Source organism: Sitophilus oryzae, unplaced genomic scaffold (genome assembly GCF_002938485.1).
Source record: "Sitophilus oryzae breed Bouriz unplaced genomic scaffold, Soryzae_2.0 scaffold_172_pilon_pilon, whole genome shotgun sequence".
In the NCBI taxonomy this organism is placed as follows: domain Eukaryota; kingdom Metazoa; phylum Arthropoda; class Insecta; order Coleoptera; family Curculionidae; genus Sitophilus; species Sitophilus oryzae.
This window is the reverse complement of record NW_022146424.1, coordinates 4,276,999-4,294,193: the sequence shown is the minus strand read 5'-3', so window position 1 is coordinate 4,294,193 and position 17,195 is coordinate 4,276,999. Positions and strand designations below refer to the sequence as shown.

At 31.7% G+C, this 17,195-nt stretch overlaps 1 protein-coding gene across 1 annotated transcript; it reads right to left on the bottom strand.

The window, feature by feature from the left end:
• Window positions 1–3,168: 3,168 nt before the first annotated feature.
• LOC115881467 (sphingolipid delta(4)-desaturase DES1) lies at window positions 3,169–16,930 on the bottom strand. Its single transcript, XM_030898948.1, has 6 exons — window positions 16,816–16,930; window positions 11,985–12,161; window positions 11,779–11,918; window positions 10,223–10,436; window positions 8,945–9,156; window positions 3,169–3,942 (listed from the first exon to the last, which is right to left on the bottom strand). The coding sequence occupies exons 1-6, from the start codon at window positions 16,895–16,897 to the stop codon at window positions 3,802–3,804; spliced, it is 966 nt and encodes a 321-aa protein (XP_030754808.1). The 5' UTR covers window positions 16,898–16,930; the 3' UTR covers window positions 3,169–3,801.
• Window positions 16,931–17,195: the final 265 nt, after the last annotated feature.

Here is a 17,195-nt window from a genome sequence, read left to right as displayed (position 1 = left end):
CGATTTTACATCAACTGGTCTATTTAAATGTAGGTCAAACGTTGACTATTTATTTATCTAATAGAGGGCGCTGTTTTTAATTCGGAAAAAAATTGAAAAATTTTTTGATTTATTCCTGACTGGTGCTATAATTATTCATTATTTAGAATTTCATTACTTAAGTTTACTAAACTGTAAAAAGGTATTTTTTAAAATAATAAACGTTGCACATTTTCTTACTCTATTGATGCACTATACCTAATAGTAATCTACAATAAATAAAATTAATTTAAGTATTTTTTTGTCAAAATATAAAAATGTCAACTTATAACTTACAGCAAACTTACAGAACGTGGATAACATAGTAGGTGGCAACATTGCATTCTCTCAAAGCACTATATGAGCACCACCCCCTCCACACAAAGTCATTCAACCTTTTCCAATATGGCGGAGATAGAAGTGCTTTATATGGCGCGCATTTTAAACCCTATTTTAGGGCTTTTCGGAAACTGTGATCTGATTGATCGGATTGATAGGATTACTAATCCAGACGTTCGAAAAGTGATCTCAAAACGAGTCAATGCGTTCGGAAAGTGATCCGAATAACTCGATTTTTGCCATATGTTGTGATCCTACTAACCCTCCTAATGAGGTGGGTAGAATTAATCAGCTGATCATTTCTAGGATAATTTTAAACGTAACGGTCCGCATAGAAGTATAAAGTTTTTTAATAACCGTTTTGTCCGAAATCACTTTATCTAATGTTGATCAAATACATGATATTTTGTTAGTGACCGTAAAAATGAGCCAATCAGCATAGCATCAAGTAACTCTAGATTTTAAATAAATAAAAAACCAACAAGTAATTCTAAAGATACTGACTGCGAAAAAGCACTATCGGAGACACCCAATAGGAAAAAAATGAAAACTCAACTACAGAAAAGTGGTTTAAAACATTTAGATTAAAATAGCCAGGCATAATGAAAGAATGGAACTTGATAGACAATTCTGAAAATTTTCATCACAATTGGTAGATAAAAATTGATATATTTTTTTATTATTAATATGATGGAATGTTTATTATGTTGGCAGTAAATAAATGATTAAAATAAAGTTTATAGTGTTTTTGTTTTAAATGGCATAATTTTAAAAAAGCCTAAAATAAAACACATTTTGTTTTTATAAAAAATAGTTTCAGAATAGAAACTAAAAAGTATACTTAAAGCAAAACAAATAGGATAAAAATAGATCTTATACAATCGTTAAAGAGGGATATTAGGATTATTTGTTTAATTTATCTCTTTTTACGAAATATATTTAAATGTGATTGTTAACCCGGTAAATCTAATGATCCAACCGTTCGTAATTAAACTACCAGCTGATTACTCTCAGCACTGATTTTGGAACAGCTGATTAGTAAACTACCTAATCTAGGATTTTATTTCCGAAAACCCCTTTAATTTCCAAATAGACATTTTTCACACAAATGTCTATTTGGAAATTATTACGTAGATATACCATTACGTAGATTAGATACCATTACGTAGATACCATTACGTAATACGTAATACCATTAGTAGATACCATTACGTAGATTACGACATGGGGGGTCTTCTTTACTTATTTTTATATTACCATATTTTGAGGCAATTTAATGCACTTCTTACCCGAGAACTACTAGTAGGAGTGAAATTATCTCTTTTAATAGCTGTCAACCATTTTTTACGAAGCTCGTCATTTTTGGGGAATATAAAAGCAGAAACCTTGGGACCCCCTCTATAATCCCCGGGGCAATTTGGAACAGAGCATGTAAAAGGCATGCTACAATAAAATGTTAACCCTTTAATACCTATCTTTTGATTATTGTAAGTAACCATTATAAAGTACTACGCAGACTGGCGGTGAAGACTTTTTACTCATTTAGGTGTAATATATTGATAAATACTTCTAGTTCTTACCTTAAAATAATTAATAATACAGGAGTACGACAAGCACAAAAGTTTGAAGTTCCCTATATGGAATGTCTGGTTTGGATTTTTATTACACTCTTATTTTATCACAATTTTCTGATCACACCATGCAGTGAACACTAAGAACTAAACAAACGTGTTGCAGAAGCACAACAAACTAGAGATAATTAATTATTTCTGATATGCAATCGGAACGAGAAACTACTACCGGCTTTTCAGGTTAAAGGTAAACAATTTAAAAACGTGCTGCCTTCGCCACCATATTTGCCTTGCACGTATCATGTTGATTGGCCTTGAGTGGAGGGGGTGATGATATGAGTCATTGATATGAGCACTATAAACAAATTTCCCGAAACTGAACAAGCAGAACTCAAAAGTTTTTCAATATTTTCCGGAAAATGTCCTGCCTGAATGAATGAACTTCACGGGCGTGTTTCTGGGGTCGAACTATACTACCTGTTAAATACTGGCACTTATTTCTGGAATACCCTTGTATGTATGGTCTACGCTTTGAATAGTTCTTTACTAAGTCACATATATGATATAGTAAATGCCACGAATGTTTGGGAGTGATTCATCGCTTGATGAAGTTAACACGCGCGCTATAATTTTTACATTAAAAACGTAAATTTTTACCACAGACGTAGGTTTTTAAAGGCCCGGTCTAATCATCTGCCTGCGCTCCTCCTTCTTATTCTAAAATGTTAGCGTGATTGACAAAGACGATACTATATCGCGTTTCTTTGATTCATTCGTTTTTGTGCGTCAGTCCATTGGTGTGCTTGCAGTGCGACCAATGGGGCATTCCATTTTATATTTATAACCAAATATATGTTTTGACAACATTTTGACAGTTAAAACAACAAATTACAACAGATGATATATTGATTATTATATGACTTGAAACACCACGGCACTGGAATTAAGTTTTATGTGACCTTGAACAGATTAGTTCACAGTAACGACCGATGAATCACTCCTAAACATGGCGATTACTTTATTACATAATGCTTAAGGTAAAAAAATGTATCCGTCATGCGTCAGTCCAATAAGGTTGATGTATGGCATGCCATTTTTTGACATAAACCAATAAAATTGTGTAATATGATGGCGAATATCTGTAAATCCACACTTATAGTAAGAAACAGTTAACATGTTATTATAGTAAAAAAATACTATTAAATTAATATTTCAAAGAAAATTAAAAACACATTAAATCAGTAATATAAATATATATTTGTAAATGGTTGATATACACAATATTTAACAAAACCTAGTAGGTATTATAGTTAGGTGAAGGAAGATTGCATCATTTTTAAAACCAAATCCTTTTATCGCTGGAATAACTGTGAAGATTGTGTAACATAAGGTATACAATTAGCTTAAAATCTATTTGAAAACCAGAAATTAACCATTCATTCACTAAATATTCTAACGTAACTATTCCTCATTTCAACGATATTAACTTTTTTTTCTCTGAATACTCCCTTCACTAATTATTATATTATACTACAAAATGGCTCTAAAGAAAAGCAATGCATGAAATTGTTGCAGCTAAGCAAAAAAAGTAATAATACAATATTGCCTTTCTTTGTTTACCTGTAGTAAGAAAAAGATGCTTTGGTAATATATTAAAAACTAATAATAATTAAGACAGCAATCACACCATGCAAAATTACAAAAATACTTTGTAGGTTCCATTCACAATTTATTACATAGATCTTGATGTCACTGGCTTTATACAAGGTAATTTTAAAACGTATTAACTCTTTTTTATAAAGTAAACATATAAAAATAAAATAACTTTATAAAGTTCAAAAATTACCCTAATTATACGTAATTTCCTATAAAATTACGTGCTAAGACCTCTTTGCTTCCTCTTAATTCTAGCATAGGGACCAACGTCTGGATCCATGACAAAGTCATATAAAACTTGTGTCCAACTGTCGTGCTGGGGTAAGTCGTCATAGAATTCTGGAGCAATTTTTTTCACCTGAAATGATAAAAAATATTTTTTCTAGAATTTGTTGACATATTCCATGATAAATTTTGTACAGTATTTTAATTTTATTTTGTCACATTCTTAATTGATTATAACTTTTTGATTTTAAAAGATTCAAGTATCTTCTAAAATAAAAGCATTCAAGTACAAGCATTCCTGTATATTTGATACCAATTAAACTTTTAGTTGTAATTTAAACTTTCCGCTGGGGGTTCAGGTGGTACTTGGAATAAGAAGACTAGGAAGGAGCATATCAAAAATCTTAGGTCCACCGCGATGGGCCTCAAATATGGCGGACTTAAATTCCGGTTTATCAGTGCCATTCTAATTTTATTTAAAAAATGTAAAACTATGATGTAGGGTAGACGTGTGGTAGACTCTATAATTTTTTATTTATTTTTTACGTTGTGAATAAATGTTGGTAGTTATTAAAATTGTTATAAAAATATAAAATTCTAATAAAAATAGATAAGTTATAATAATTATTTATAACTATAAACATCCGATACGCTACTGAAGCAGGTAAGTCAAATTGACGTATCTAAATTCTTTGACATCTAACTTTGATAAGTAGTAAATAAAAGCAAAAATGCAAGAAAAAATATATAATGAGTTAATTTAAGTGAATTTCATAAATGATCGGTTTATTACACGTATGTATATTATATAGTCACTTACTAGCGAAAAGTTGTTCCATTATTTCACTCGATTTTTGCCGAGATCAACCGCACGCTACACAACCAACTATTTTAGAGTCTTTTTCGATAAATCGCGATAGTGTCACTGTTATTTTAAGTTCTGCCACAATTTCCATCTAGATTTACTACCTTTATACAACTATCAGTAGTAGAATAAATAATAAATAACATAAATAAGCTCCGTAGAGACTGACAAATCCACAAAATTTCAAATCAAATTCAAATGTGTCAAATGAACCTTCAAACAGAACTGTCATCCCTACCCTAGAGTCCTTTTTCCGCCCACCATGCATGAATACATGGATATCATTGGTCGCGTTCATCAGGACAAGTTGATCAGTGAGCGATGTACCATCGATTGGTTGTCCTGCTGAACGTGCTTTTTAGATCAAAATCATAAGTAATGCATATTAAATTGTTTTCACCCATTTTTGGCACAAATCGAGGGGATTAGTCAACCGAGAACAATAAACAAAATGCTTTGTTTTCGTTTTCCAAAACATTTTGTGACATTTGGCGTATGTGCCGTTTAATCCATCATGCATCGGTAGCGTAGCGTATTTTAAATCTGATGGAAAAAATGGCGACTGATCCCAGAGCGCTCACAACTAATCGGCGCGTTCAGCAGAAAATTAGTAATCGCTGCGGTAGCGCTACGTCCTGATGAACGCGATCATTATGCTCCTTCCTTAGTCTTCTTATTCAAAGAGGTGGTAGCTCTGCTGTAAAAGATGTCAAGTTGCCACATTTATTTATTTATTTCCTGACATTGTCATTCGTTTTGACACTTTAGTTTTGTATTACGTGTTTTTGGTTTAAATAAATAATGTTGTGATACTTTAAGTTTAAAAATGTTTACTACCAGACCTTGCAGTCGAACATTGTTCTTTTTAGAATCTCTTTTAGTACGAATTGTACAAGATAGCTTAATTCCCGTAAAAAACTCATTGCAACTTTATATATTTTGGACGGAAAAACGGTAGCAATGGCCCTTTATGTCCCTTAAGTGCTGTGTTAAGAAAGTGAGTTTTGTTGATGTAAATAATAACTGTTTATATATTTATAATTAATTTATTTTTGTTTCCTAAAATATTTCGATTAAAAGAAAATATGTAAAAGTGGGCAACGCTGTGCCGGTCAAGCTTAATCACGTGACTAAAAGTTTATTTGATATGATGGTCGATTTCAAAAAAATAGAAAGTTGTTTTAATATTTTGGGAATTCGCATGTTTTAAAATCTAGGGGCGGAAATATTGAGACCGATTTAATTTTTGCGAATATAGCCTGAGAATTTTGAGATTTTATGTATGTCATCTCTTGTCTATACGAGGCTGGGCTGAGAAATAATCGGCCTCGGCTCAAAGATTTGGCGGCGCTAGCAACAAATGCAATTGTTTATCGTAAAAACTATCTTTTCAAGTGACTTCTGTCAAATTTTCAGCGAGCTGCGTCACTTAGTTTGTACTTGACAGTGATTGAAGGCGAACAGATTTTGCATTTTTATAAAAATGAATAAAATCAAATATCGCGCAGTGATTAGATTCTTGTTTCTAAAAAAGAAAACGTCTGGAAATCTACAGCTTCATTATCAGTAATAAAATATTGGACTGCCGAATTTAAACGCGGTCGTACGATAATTTTTGATGATGAGCATCCAGGCTGTCCAAGAGAGGTCACCACACCAGAAGTGGTCGATAAAATCCATGGTATGGTAATTGACGATCGATGGGTAAGAGTGTGCGAGATTGCTGAGGCTATTAGGAGTGTTTGGCAATGTTTAACCACAATAAGAATTACTTTTTGCGCCGTTTTGTAATCTTGGATGAAACTTGGATCCATCACAATACGCCAGAGACGAAGGAACAGTCAAAGCAGTGGGTTTCTCAGGGCGAGCTAAAGTCAAAGAAAGCCAAGGTGGGTCTGTCTGCCAACAAGGTCATGTCCACAGTTTTTTGGGATTTGCACGGTATTATTCATATCCATTACCTTGAAAAGGGCAAAACGATCACCGGCGAATATTACTCAAAGTCGTTGGACCGATTCGACGCCGATTTGAAGCAAAAACGACCGCATTTAGCGAAGAAGAAAGTGCTCTTCCACCAGGACAACGCACCGGCGCATACATGTGCAGTGGCAATTACAAAACTGTATGAATTGCGTTCCGAATTGGTTCCTCATCCGCCATACTCTCCAGATTTGGCGCGCAGCGACTATTATCTGTTTCCAGACTTGAAAAAATGGCTCGGTGGTAAGAGATTTGAGTCGAATGGGGAGGTCATCGCTGCGACAGAGGCCTATTTTAAGGACTTCGAAAAATCGTATTATTCGAAGGGCATCGAAAAATTGGAGAATCGTTGGACAAAGTGTATAGAGCTTAACGGGGACTACGTTCAGAAATAAATTGAGTTTTGCCGAAAAAAGTTATGTTTTCTTACCTAGGCCGATTTTTTTTCAGCCCAGCCTCGTATGTATATAATCATTTTAGGTACTTATTTTTTTTATAATCTAATTTATTTTTTTTAATTTGCAGTAAGAAATGAATGTATTGAAAAAAATTCTCAACAGAGACACCGCCCGTTCTTATACATTGGTTATATAACAAAAAATGTTTATCTTGAAATAATTTCCACTTAGAACACTATTTTCTTCAAGTCTTCACTTCTTTATATTATTTTACCTAGTATATAATTTTTCTGAAAGAAAATCAATTGCTATGATAGATTAATTAAATTAAATAATTATTTTCGCACTTAGAACACTACTTACTTCAAGTGTTCACTTCTTTATATTATACCTGATATATAATTGTTCTGAAACAAAAGCAATTGCTATATTTTCAACATAAAACAATATGGGCAAAAAATTACATACACTTTAAAAACAACCATATTTTGGAAATATTTTTGATATTATGTCTTCTAGATATTTGTTCTGAACCTTTGAATAAGAAGACTAAGGAAGGAGCATAGTGCTATCCATGTATTCATGCATGGTGGGCGGAAAAAGCACTCTAGGGTGGGGATCCTTTACAGTTCTGTTTGATGATTCATTTGACACATTTGAATTTGATTTGAAATTTTGTGGATTTGTCAGTCTTTACGGAGCTTATTTTATGTTATTTATTATTTATTCTACTACTGATAGTTGTATAAAGGTAGTAAATCTAGATGAAAATTGTGGCAGCACTTAAATTAACAGTGACACTATCGCGATTTATCGAAAAAGACTCTAAAATAGTTGGTTGAGTAGCGTGCGGTAGATCTCGGCAAAAATTGAGTGAAATAATGGAACAACTTTTCGCTAGTAAGTGACTATATAATATACATACGTGTAGTAAACCGATCATTTATGAAATTCACTTAAATTAACTAAATTATATATTTTTCTTGCATTTTAGCTTTTATTTATTACTTGTCAAAGAATTTAGATACGTTAATTTGACTTACCTGCTTCAGTAGCGTATCGGATGTGTGTGGTAATAAATACTTATTATAACTTATCTATTTTTATTAGAATTATACATTTTTATAACAATTTTAATAACTACCAACATTTATTCACAACGTAAAATAAAACAACAAATTATTGAGTCTACCCCACGTCTACCCTACATCATAGTTTTATATTTTTTAAATAAAATTAGAACGACACTGATAAACCGGAATTTAAGTCGGCCATATTTGAGGCCTATCGCGGTGTACCTAAGATTTTTGATATGCTATCTTCTTATTCAAAGTTCTGAACCATTATTGCTTCCTGTCACAATTCTGCATCGCAATAGTTGCAAAGTACAGGTTTCTTTAAAATTTTAAAGTTTCCATTTTCTAGAATTCACTGTTTTGACTGCAAACTGGTAATATTGGAAACTTTTCAAAACCATTGAGAATCGAAATCCTTTATAGACATTCTATAGTGGTTTCTATATTTTTTTCATCGTTAATTCTGTTTTATTGCACTATATTGTGATATTGCTTACAAACAGAAGGTCTTATTTACACCATATTAAAAAAGGTACTTTAAAAAAATTACATCTTAACTGTTAATAGACCACCTGTAAACATGTTAATTACATTAATTACCAGCACTTAACAACTCTTACAATAGCTACTATTTTCTTTTTGAAAATCTCTTTCAAATAAAGCATTAAAATCTAACATAGTATTTTAAAGATCATCTCAAAATACGATAATTTTTTTGAATAAAATTAATGAAGACCTTCATTAAAAACTTGGAAAAAGAATATTTAAGTCATGGTATTTTATCTAAATAATTATATGTATGTATTTCATACTTACTTCTGGTAATTTTGATCCAGGTACAGCAGGAAAATCATGATGCTCATTATGGTACCCAACATTAAAAGTTATAAAATTCAAAGGCCCATAGTAACTATATGTTTCATAACCTTTTTTAAACATGTAGTGTTCTGAGATGAAATGACCTGCAACAGGATGCAATCCCATAGCCATCACACTACCAAACAACAGATATCCTAATATTCTGCCTCCTAAAAATCATCCAAAATATAATAAATATTAAAAAAAATATGAAACAAAGAAAAGAAAATAAAAAGATACCTAAAAAAAGTAATAATAATTAAAATAAAAAATATATATACAGGGTGGCGCACCTCATTCGCCTCGGTTGATTATACGATAAACTAATTTTGATTTTGAAAATAGCTACTAACTGTCACTAGAAACTTGTCATCAGCCATCTTGGTTGCCATTTTATTGAAAAATTACTCTTTATTCAAAATCTGAACTAGATAGGTATAGGACACCCTAATATAGTTTGAAAGAGCATTTAAACCTGCTTCGATATATTTAAAAAAATACAGGGTGTTGTATTTGAAATAAGGAAGTTTTTATGTAAAATAAATATTAAAAATAGACCAGCAATTTTTGATACCCCTGTATACATTAAACAAAGCAATCAAATTTTTCAGTAAAGTTTATTTCTCTGGCTTAAAGGTCAGCACAAGAATTAACTCTGAAAAGCAATGTACAGGGTGTTAATAATCTATTCTATTGTAGCCTACATTTTTAAATATCTTTAAATATCTCAAAAACCAAAGATTTTAAACATATTTAACCTTTATAACAAATACCTTTTTTTGGGCCCAGAAATCCAAAAATGAAATAAAATACAGGGTGTTCCATAAGAAAAAATATAACTTTGGTATGTATCTTAGTTCTGAAACACCCTGTACATTTCAAAATAATTTTAAATTGTGCACATTGCCACCCCACATATACTCATAAAATATTTTGTTTCTACATCTTTCCGTTTTCGTATAATCAACCGAGGCGAATGAGGTGCGCCACCCTGTATACCGGTTGTTAATTTGTTTATTACTCGCGGCAAGAGCTTTATGGTTGAAATATGGCAACCTCGGCCCGCTCGTCGATAGACGACGCGACGCGACGACGCGACGGGTCGAGTCGGCAGAAAACCCTATAACTGCATGCGTTCTCAGTAGGCAGTGTTGCCATTCTGTTCCCCTATAAGTAACTGTCGAGTTAACAACCTGTATTTGTTTTAATTTTATAAAGATACAAGATATTTTTTACCTAAGAAATAGACTACAATAGCATCAAATATGATTTGAATCACTGCATTGATCAGCTCAAGTTGTGTAGGTGGTTTGGGATAAGTGACTAGTGGCCTAAATGAGTAGAAAAACGGCTGTAAGATAACCCAAATAAATTTTCCAAAAGTATTACAGAACAATTTTGCTTCTAAATATGTCGGAATGTCTGTATCCATCTTTTCATCTCCTTGGTACTAAAAATAAAATTACATAATGGTTCTCTCAATTACATATTAAAGTTATGTTAAAAAATGAGCCACCCTGTATATATCCTATATGACGGCCCTTTGTTGTATACAGGGTGTCCCACTTAAGATGGATACAAGCCAATATCTTGATTGTTTGTTGAGCGATCTTTTTCATTTTTGGCAGGAGGTTGTATGGCTATAAGACGTACATTTTGCCCAGGGCAAGAAATGCGATACCTCATAGACGTACGTTTTAATGGGGTTTGATATTTTTCGAGTCAAGAGTAAACTACCCTTAGGACAGTATTTATTTCAAATCTGATAAATTATATTGAATCCTCCTTGGCTAAGATACTTAAGTTCTAATTTTGATAAATATTGATACAGGGTGTGTCATTAAAATAACACATTTTTATTTTTTTATTATTATTTTTTTAAGTACTTACGACGCCACTGGATAAACAACTGGTTTATTATCAATAACCAATTATAACCAATTATCAATTAATAATCGTTTTTTTTATGGTGGTTTGGTCGAAGATGTTGACTTTTAGTTCGTTATAGCCGTTATAGTTTTATAAATCTTTGTTTAGAACACATTTTTCAAAATTAATAGTGATTGTTTTAAATATCTAACTATTTGGATTTTTTAAAATATTCCTCAAAATTGAAAACTGGGTTTTTAAATTATTTTGTAACTCATTTTATTCATTTGTATTAGTAAACTTAAAAAACAATTTTTTAAAGTAAACAAAATAAATTGAAAATATTAATTTTTTTTGTATCGTATCTTAATTATTATGGAAGCTATCTGAAAACTTAAATCGATTATTAATTGATAATTGGTTATTGATAAACCTGTTGTTTATCCAGTGGCGTCGTAAGTACTTAAAAAATAATAATAAAAATAAAAATGTCTTATTTTAATGACGCACCCTGTATAAATATTTATCAAAATTAGAACGTAAGTATCTTAGGTAAGGAGGATTCAATATAATTTATCAGATTTGAAATAAATACTGTCCTAAGGGTAGTTTACTCTTGACTCGAAAAATATCAAACCCCATTAAAACGTATGTCTATGAGGTATCACATTTCTTACCCTGGGCAAAATGTACCTCTTATAGCCATACAGCCTCCTGCCAAAAATGAAAAAGATCGCTCAACAAACAATCAAGATATTGGGTTGTATCCATCTTAAGTGGGACAGCCTGTATATCCTATAAAAAAAGAATTTACGTGCAATTTGGCAACAATGCAGGGTGAATTTTTGCAACACATAGAGAATTTTACCGTTTGCATTAGATAAAGTGATATTGAATGAAAAAATTATAATGAATATCTTTACCCTGTGATGCTCCAAGTGGTACTTTTTAAAACTTATTGATATGGGTATACCGATTGGCAGATTTGCAAAGAAACCAAACAATCTATTATGCAAAGGCCTGGCGTGTCCAAAGGCTAAATTGTGCGATATTTCATGTATAGCTGGAAATGAAAATTAAATTTTTAAGATAAAACATACATAAAAACGCAAGTTTGCATAATATTTACCTAACATTAAGGAGTGGTTTATAACTCCACCCAAGCAATAGGCAACTAAAAGCAGTACTGGCCATGATCTGTCACGTAATATGTACATTAAAAAAAATTGTGTTAACACCATTCCCGTAACTACCCATTTGAATTTGGGATCAAAACCAAAAAGTTTCTTAATTTGGGGATATTTCGCTACAAAAAAAAATCAACACCATATAATAGCATACTTACAAAGAAACTACCGTATGATCGAAAAAAAAACGGCGTCAGTTACACTAATTACAGTTACTTTTACATATAGAACAGCAATGTCCATTTCATAGCCATCGCTGACGCCGTTTTTTCGATCAAACGGTATTTGGTATATTGTAATTAAAATTCTGTAAATTTTCTTATAAACAAAATAATATATGAATCACATTTCCTATACGTTTATTTTTGTGTAGATAACAACATACAAAAATAACAAATATTATTAAATTGATCCTTTTATCTATAAATAATTCACAGAAAAATGTGAGTAAAATTGTAAGAATTCTTACATCAAAACCCATGTATTATGATTAAATTGTAAAAATATTTGATACTTATTTAAGCTAAAAATCAAAGTTTTGTATCCATATAACTCAGAGAAACACTAAAGACAAAAATACATAAAAATACATTATAAATTTCAATAAATTTGTACAGTCTACTGTTATTTAAACATATTTATTAATGGTATATCGTTACCCTAATTCGCAAACCTCGTAACTCCAAAATTTTTCAAAATCGTGCTTTTTGCGCCATCTAGTAATATAGCAAAGAACGGACAATACCTGAAAACCTCATAACTCCAACTATATTCTAAAAGGTTTAAATTCAAGAAATAGAAAAGCTTCTAACTCCAACTAAGGTAGTGTCCAATGAAAAGCTTGTAACTCCGAAAATCGAAAGCAGACATAAATCTCGTATCTCCAAGAGACGTTATAACATGCATGGAAAATCTCGTAACTCCGATATTATTTGTTAGAAAAGCGGGAAAATCAGACTTGTGTGTTTTGTGTTGTTGCTAATTTTTTAATATAAATATTGCATTCAGAACTGGAAATAATAGATACTTTATCAGGTACGTACGGCAAACATATTATAGTTAAATTCGCTAGTGTGCTTAAATAATTTGTATAATTAATAATTTACGCCCTTTTAACCAACCCAAATAACTATCTACTCAACGTGTTTATTTTTTGTCAATAATGACATGTATTGACTATTTCTATTTTAAATATCTTGAGAACGATTACTCGTAGCGATCTTTACAGACATTTTTTGCGTAAAAAATCACGGAAATGTATTGGAGATCTACAAAAATTTGAATATTTTTTGTAGAGCAGAAAAATTATAAAACTTTATAATACCCAAACTCTTTCTCTAAATATTGATAGTTTTTTTAGACAAAATGGTTTTCGCCATTTTTTTCTAACAAAGCATTCCATTTCAGGTCATGTCTCGTTCAAAAAGGATTTTAGAAATGGCCATGAAAGAGAATATTTTATTCGAGATGCCACGCATCTTAGAACCAACCCAAAATAATAATATATCTGATTTTGTGCCACTACCTCAGGAATCCTACCATGTTATGGAAACACTTACAGCAACTTCTTACGATCAATTATTAACTAAATCAGAGTCATCTGAGATCCATCCCTGTGAATCTGAATTAATTCTTTCCAATTTCACGAACGATTTAAGAGTCATGGAACATTCAGATATAGGGCAGTCTGTCGATGGAATCGGTTTGAGCTTAGGTGAAAGTTCAAATAAAGTACTCCAGCAACTGTACCCAGAATCAGTAGGTTCTATTTGTGACGTTGCACCGATGATGGGCGTGATTCAAAATGCACTGAATCCTGCTTTTATTCCTTATGAACCTCATGAGTCAACATCAAACGAAGAGGAAATATTGACCAAGAAAGCTTTGCATATTGACGGGTGTAACAAAGATCCGAACTGCATTCCTTACGAACAAGATGAGTCAGCAGCAAATGAAAAATAAACTCTTATCAACAAAACATCATCTATTGCTGAGTTTAGCAAAGATCCGGATTTCATTCCTTACGAACAAGATCAGTCAGCAGTAAGTGAAAAGGAAACTCTGATCAATAGATCTTTATCTCTTCCTGGGTGTAGCAAAGATCCAGACTTCATTCATTACGAACCAGATGAGTCAACTGCAAGTAGTGAACCGGAAGACGTTGTCCGTAATAAGTCGCATGAAGTAAATGAAAATTTAGAGACTACTATGGTGCAAGAATGTAAACCAACTAAAAAGAGCTAAGAGCGAAGAATACTTTGGGAAAAAGAAGGAAGGTGATAAATGGAATTACAAAATATCCAGGCCAAAACGAGAATTAAAGGCACGATGCCACTATAAGATTTCAAGTAAAAAATCCTTGAAAAGAACAGTAAAATGCATAGAGTTTTCTGAAGAAGATAGGAACCAGATATTTTCCAAATTTTGGGAACTTAGTGATGCTGAAAAGAAGATCTATGTAAATATGCTTATGACAGCTGAAACAACCAAAAGGCCAAGAGATAGAAAAGAAGAAAACAGTTCAAGACGACAGTCAAGCTTTATCTATTATTTAAAGAAAAAAGAAGAAAAGCTACGAGTCTGTAAGAAAATGTTTTTAAATACGTTATGCATAGGTGAATGGACTGTAGCTTCTTGGAAAAAGAAATCTGTCAAAGATGAAGAAAACAAAGTAGATGTGGTGTTTGAAATACAAAACGAGACTTTGCAAGATCATACACGAGAAGTTTTCCAGAAGAGAAGGAACTCCGTACTGGACTTCTTTAATAGTATTGCTAAAATGGAGTCCCATTATTGCAGAGCCCGAAGTCAAAAGCAATATCTTGAACCTATCTGGAGTTCAAAAATGCATTTGTATAAGGTATATTCCGAAAGTTGGTGCTCTTTGAACAAAATTTCGCCAGTGTCAACAGCCCTTTTCTCTAATATCTTTGAGGATATGAACCTAAGTATTTTTGCGCCAAAAAAAGATGAATGTAGCACTTGTGTCGTAAGAAATACAGGCAATCTGAGCGAAGGAGAATATGAATTACATCAGTTGAAAAAAAATGAAGCCAGGGATGAAAAAAACAAAGATAAGCAAAATGAAGCTAATAGAGTATATACAATGGATCTTCAATCCGTCTTATTGGCGCCAAAGTCAAATGTTTCTATGCTCTATTATAAAAAAAGCTTATCGTTCACAATTTTACGATTTACAATATTAAAACAAAACAAGGCTTTTGTTTTTTTACGGAACGAAAGTGAGGGTAAATTAGGGGCAAATGAGTTCTCAACCATTATCTCTTATTTCATAGAACAAGAAACGCGCGATCTGCCAAAAAATCAGGAGCTAATATTTTACAGCGACAGATGTTGCAGTCAAAATCGTAATGCAACTCTAGCCAACGCCATCTTACATGCTAACAATATTACTGTTATCCAGAAATATTTGGAACATGGGCATACGCAAATGGAAGCAGATTCAATGCATTCTCTTATAGAACGTTCACTGAAACATCGAAAAATAAACATTCCTGCGGATTATGTCGATGTTTGTCTTCAAGCTAGATCAAAGCCCGAACCATTTAAGGTCAAATACCAAGATCATTCATTTTTCAAAGACTTCAGCAAACTAAATTATTTAACTTCTATTAGACCAGGAAAAAATGTGGGAGATTCAACGGTTCAGGATATTCGTGCCTTAAAATATAATCCTTCAGGTTTTATTGAGTTCAAGATTAGGCATCCTGACGAGTGGCGAATTTTACCCGTCAGAATAAATAAGAATCCAAAAATTCTCACGCCCATACTATATAATGAACGTTTAAAAATATCAAAAGATAAGTATGAACAGTTACAGCAAATAAAGGGTTGCTTGGAAAAAGACTATCATTCATTCTATGATTCCCTACCGCATTAATAATAATTAATAATATAAGCTTAAAGTATTTATAATTACGAAATCGAATTTAGTTAGGTTCTCTTTACTCTTGAATTTGTAGTTATTTAAATGTGAATAAAAATTATAGTTTTTTAGTAGTGTTATTTTATTTTTTGAAATTAAATTTAGAAAGCCCTGTTATGAACCAGTACTTGTTTTGTTGAGACTTTACCAAAGTTATAATTTACGTGGTTTTTTATTAAGTTTTTATAGTAAACATCAGGAGTTACCAGGTGAACACATGTCGTATACTTTCCTCGTAACTCCAGTTTTTTACAAAAAATATACAGAAAACCATGTATCTCCATTAAAATTTTAATGAAATTAAAATGGGCTACGAACACTATTATTACAATGTCAACCAACATACAGAATATATCTATTGAAAAAATGTTTAAAGATTACATATAATAAAATAGATAGAAAGTTTTTATTATCTCCTGTAAAATTTTTGATTTTGGAGATACGAGGTTTGCGAATTAGGGTAACGATATATTAAATAGGCATTTTTTAAATCTGAGTCACTGAATCATATGAGATCTATTATCATACTTTATATTATAGATACATGATTTACTATTTTATGTTTATATTGTACTGATATATTTGTTATACCTATATGGAAATGTTATATTAATAAACTGGATATTAAACATTCCAAAATTTCTCATAAAAATCTATGCAAATAACAATTTACAACTATACACTCGTTTTACTGTATGACATCTCACCTAAACATACATACGTGACTGAAACATAATAAATAAACAATTTTCAACGATATATTAAATAATAATCGTATAAAATTCATTTAAAAATCTAATTAAAAAACAAATAAAATAGGTCCTAACCTAAAATGATTTTCCTTCGACTAGCATGGGGCTCTTCTGTATAAGACCACTCAAAATCAGTTCTAGAGACATGTTGTCCCATGGCACTTAATTTCACAAACAGCAAACTAATATAATCGAACGTTTTCTATAAATTTTAGGCACTTAACTGCCCGGCTTTACAAATTTGGATCCATTTTCGTGTATTTTTAGAATGAAAAACTGACGTACGTGACGTGATACGTGCCATATGAGATGACGTGATGTGATTTTTGTATTATGTGGTGTTGCCAAATCATGTAGGTCGTCCTCTTTGGTCGTCCTTAATCATTTTTAATTCACAAAATTTAATATCAATTAATAAGGAAAAAAATATTGAAAGTCTAGTTCGTCTGTTCTTT